Here is a 5,000-nt window from a genome sequence, read left to right as displayed (position 1 = left end):
GATATTACACGGTGCATTGTCAGATGCAGCCAAAGTCTGTGCTTGTCGTTTACACTCTAGAGGGTCTCTCCTCATTTGTTCAGTCCATTTAACCCTTGGTTTCCTCTACATCGTGTAATCGGTCGACGCTTTGGCAGTATTTTCAAGTAGTTTCGTGGTTTCGAAGCATTTAAATCCCGACAAGGACTCCCAGATTTGCGACTATTATGTCTTTACAATTCAATTTGCAGCAGTGGATGAAAGTAAAAAGTAAAATAAATCTCAAGAAGAAGACCGAAGACCAGTACATCATCCGTTCGCCATCGCCGTCAATAATAATAATAATAATTATTATTATTATTATTATTATTATTATTATTATTATTATTATTATTATTATTATTGATTTATTATTAAGAGAAACTGTAATGTGTCATTTAAGGGTCAAAAGTTTCTTTCCTTTCTATCATCCAAGGAGATACTTTGTTGATGACAAAGCACTTCAAGACCATATAAGATCAAGAGTTCACAGAAAGAAGTAAGTTGTCTCGGCTTTATCTCTGCAACCCTTTGTTTTTAGAAACTTTCCTTGGAAAAGGCAGTACTGTAATATGGGAAGTACATACGTCAAAAATATAAAACTGTATGAATCTGTGCTGCTCTCCTTTGTTTTTAACCTCAGTTGTATTGCTGGCTGCTCTGGCAGTATTGATGAGTGCTTTAGGTTCCCACTTGACCAGTAGACCAAGCACTGCAGTCTTAATGGGTCGTCCCTGTCCCAACTTTTGACGGCTTTGCTTGTAACCTGCTGTGCTCGTTATCCTTTGAAAGACCCTCAGGGGTAGTAGTCAATTACGGTAAGTGTTGGTATTTTGCTACTATTATTTCTTTGTGCAACGGAAAATAAAAAAGAAACGTAACTCCATTCGTTGATAGGACTTTCTAAAGCTGAAGTTACATTTATGTGTCTGTCTGTCTTTCTGTCATGCAATTTACACGTAGTCGGCCATGCTGAAGATGTGACTTACATGTAGTCACAGTTTGCAGATGGGTGAGGAAACGATGCGTAGGTTTGAAGTGCGGCCTATAGACGAAGTTGAGAATAGTGATCCTCGCATGTATAAAAAACGCCTGAAAAATTCAAGCGACTTCAACGGGATTCGAAGCCATGACCTCTGTGTGGAGCATTGCACTGGCATCGCAGAGGTCATGGGTTCAAAAATCCCGTGGAAGCAGCCAGAATTTTTCAGGAATTTAGAAGACACAATTGTATAAAATTGTCCAGATAAGTGCGACAATCACTTTTCTCACCATCGAGTGAGGAAACGCAAGATCGATTTCAGCATTAACGATAAATTCTTCTTTCTTTGAAATTTTCCAGAATAAAAATGTTAAAGGAAGTACCATACACACCAGAAGAGGCTGAGAGAGCGGCAGGAATGGGATCCTACACTCTAACATCAACCAAACCATTGCTGCCTCTTGATCAGGATGAGGAAATGAAAAGTGGAGAGGATACTGAAGAACTTGGCAGCTGATATTCATGCTGTTTGTTTCTGAAGTAAATTTATTCCAGTATTGCTTGAATTTTGCGAGATGCTGTAATTTTAAAAAAAAAACATTTTTTTCAATTCATACTGACCAAGTATTTTCAAAGAAATGACCGCGGTTTTTATTTAGCCGATGTAAAGGAATCCGGATTCTAGCAAATGTGAGGCTTTGGAATCCGGAATCTAGAGCGTGGAATCCAGGATCCATTTCAGCGGAACCCGCGAGTTTGGAATCCGGAATCCACGAGTCGGGAGTCGGAATCCGGGATTCACTATTCGGAATAAGGAAATCTGGAACACCTGGATTCCTGCACTCTTTTTAATAGAACATCTAATTATGGTATTGAGCCTGGACGCTCTTCTTCTTCTTCTTCTTCTTCTTCTTCTTCTTCTTCTTCTTCTTCTTCTTCTTCTTCTTCTTCTTCTTCTCCTTCTCCTTCTCCTTCTCCTTCTCCTTCTCCTTCTCCTTCTCCTTCTCCTTCTCCTTCTCCTTCTCCTTCTCCTTCTCCTTCTCCTTCTCCTTCTCCTTCTCCTTCTCCTTCTCCTTCTCCTTCTCCTTCTCCTTCTCCTTCTTTTTCTTTTTCTTCTTCTTCTTCTTCTTCTTCTTCTTCTTCTTCTTCTTCTTCTTCTTTTTTTGTGATTTGAGCTCGAAAGCGTTCTTTACCTGTTCTAAAAATTGTTTGTTGTACTAAGTTCGACTACAAACTGCCGCAGTTTTTCTTCTTTTCTTATGCAATAGGAAAATCACAATGCTAATGTTCAAAAAAACGTCCCTAAGTATTTATTAGTTAATTGTCCTCTTAGACTACACTTTTACAATTCTTTTACCTTTATCTATACTACTCACAGAGACAAAAAAGCCAATGAGCAAACTAAAGAAATTCGTAACTGACTCTCAGCCTGGGTATGTTCTTATTATGTTCTTAAAATTTTGGTTAAATCTCAGCTTGAATGTTTATCCATTCGTCCGTCCGTCTTTTTCAAAATGGCCGTCGCTCATGTTAAAAAATTGTCGCTGGACTGTAGGGTTGCTATTTAATGAGTGACGTGGAGAATCTGAAATAGACGTAAAGGAAAAAATACCAGAATCAAGAGTATTCAAACCTGGAGGATCATTTTAAGTTGTATGGCTGAATGAACGATCTTCTTTGCTGAATGCAGCTTACGGTAAAGAAAATAACCCGTTAGCGAGAGCATTTTGTTGAGTGTTTTGCAAACAGAAAATCCCCCAATTATCTTGCAGAATTCGAAAATAGTGAACAGCCTAAAGGTCGTCCAACTTTGAGAACTTTCAAAACATCACTCTTGGGAAGCAGGGATGGCAAAGTGGCGCTGAGAGCATTCGCCCCCACCAATGTGTCCCAGGATCGATTCCCAAACTTGGCATCGTAAGGGAAGTGGTCAAAACTACGACACTCGAACAGACCCACCAAACCACAAAATAGATGGTGGAGTCTGCCTGCACCCCCTTGCTTAACGTCAAAAGATGGTGTCTATATTGCATAGCCACCCCTCTATCCAGCAGTAAAAAATTACAGTGAGATTCAAACCTCACTTTTCTTGTTTGTCTAGTAATGCCGACTCTTGCTAGCTGAATATTCCTGTGTCAACTCAAATTTAAAAGCCAATAAAATTTTGTCGGTAATGTTCATGTGATAAGTTCGAAGATAGGTGGTGTCTTTGAGAACCCCCCTACCCCAAGGGTGGGTCCTGTTCAAGTATAGTAGTTTTGACCAGTTCCCTAAGTTGATTGAGTTTGTTGGTTCTTTACGCTGCTCTGAGAGGTTATTTCAGCTTCACTACGCAAGATACAAGACATACACCATTTGGTTCATTTTGGATATTTAGGCCGACCACCGTGTACCGTTACTTGCCATTACAAATGGTCGTGACTAAAGATTGAAAACTAACTGGCATGGTTACGAATCTGTCCTATACATAAATGAATAATAATGATTGCTCAAAACAAGGCCATGAAGCACTGTGAGTAATGGAGAGGATACAAAACGTAAGTCTAGAAAATGAATGTGCCAAAAGCTGGGCAGCCGCTCACAAAGAAAGTAGCAGGAAGGATACGAAAAATAAACAGCCCATCTTACTAGGTTTCTTTCATTCCGAAAACTATAAAAAGTGGCAGTTATCGGTGACTGCCTAGAATGACTCACGGCGTCACATGCTATCTGCAGCTAAAATACTTCTCAAAATCTACCCATAATACCATCACACCGCCTACTAGCCTTGCTGCTCCCGTGACGCAGAAATATTCAATTTCCGGCTAGTTCGTAACCACTCAAATGCCAGAAATTCCATTTTCTCCGGGTACTCCGTACTTCCCTTCTCCTCAAAAACCGACATTTGCTTTGATTTTCAATATACACAATGATCTTGTAAAAGTCTGCATTTTTCACACGGTCTCCCTTGGAGAAACGCCGGAGGTTAAATTTCGGTTTTTGTTTTACGTTCAGTCGCAAATCGCTATCAACTGAGCTTGTAAATGTGAGAAGTTCTGGAAGTTAACCAAAGCGCATGGTTGTGCTATGGCTGATTCATCTTTTATAGCGCACGCGCAAAGTTTAGCCAACGTGCATACTTACATCTAAACTGATTAAGGCTTAAGTACCAGTCGAAACGTTTTGAAAGCAACGCCTAAAAAACACATTCAGCGCCAAACTGCTCGTTAAGAATGCGCATACGTGGTATTGAACGAAAATAGTCTTGTCAAAAGTAAGCACGAATATAGTGTCTAATACGCACAAACCACATACAAATTCACACACCGTTCGTGGGAGACCCACGCTAAAAGGTGTCGAGCGTGTTCGGAACGGGAAGGCAATAGGAAGAGGCACTGGGGCCCAGTGATAAGGGCGTTCGCCATGAAATCCGGAGATTCCCGTTCTGACCATACGTTGAGTCGCTGGTTCAACTTCTCGGCGGCACTTGTAAATAGCCAACTGGTATGAGAAGATAAATATTTTGAGCAAGAGCCGATACAAAGTAGATTTGATTTTAGGGGTGTACTATGTTTCGGCCGGCCAACCCAACCTTCTTCAGGTACAATGAGAGTTTACATTGGATTGCTTCTATGTACATATACATAGTAAATAGATGTTGACGTAATACTGGAAAAAATGTGGTAAAATATGTTAGTTACAACAAATTTGAATTCAAATACTAAGAGTAACGGAAAATAACGGAAGTGACTGTAAATAATAAACTCAATTCTGATACGTTTCTCGTTTTCTTAAAGCTTCCACTTGATCACTTGTCTGTTATAAATCGTTCTAATTCTATTTTGTCTCCTGACGAGATATCTGTTCTCGCACGTGGCCTCACATGCTCCCAAAGAGCCGGAAAAGCTGCGTTAAAAACAATTCTTCTTTGGAGTCGCTCATTGCTTCCAAGAACTTTGTGCATACTAATCCTACAATAATAATAACAATAATAATAATAATAATAATAATAATAATAATA

General features: G+C 39.7%; 1 protein-coding gene across 1 annotated transcript in view; it reads left to right on the top strand.

Moving 5' to 3' along the window:
• Positions 1-1,606, top strand: part of LOC138007175 (zinc finger protein 593-like) — a 10,378-nt gene extending 8,772 nt beyond the window's left edge. The window contains exons 2-3 of the mRNA XM_068853933.1: positions 455-517; positions 1,361-1,606. Coding sequence (XP_068710034.1) covers positions 455-517; positions 1,361-1,517 — 220 coding nt within the window. The 3' untranslated portion in view covers positions 1,518-1,606. The remainder of the gene's footprint in view (positions 1-454; positions 518-1,360) is intronic.
• Positions 1,607-5,000: the final 3,394 nt, after the last annotated feature.

The sequence above is a fragment of the Montipora foliosa genome, chromosome 6, assembly GCF_036669935.1.
Source record: "Montipora foliosa isolate CH-2021 chromosome 6, ASM3666993v2, whole genome shotgun sequence".
NCBI lineage: Eukaryota > Metazoa > Cnidaria > Anthozoa > Scleractinia > Acroporidae > Montipora > Montipora foliosa.
Note: the sequence above shows the minus strand (reverse complement) of the source record. Positions and strands in the feature narration are given on the sequence as shown.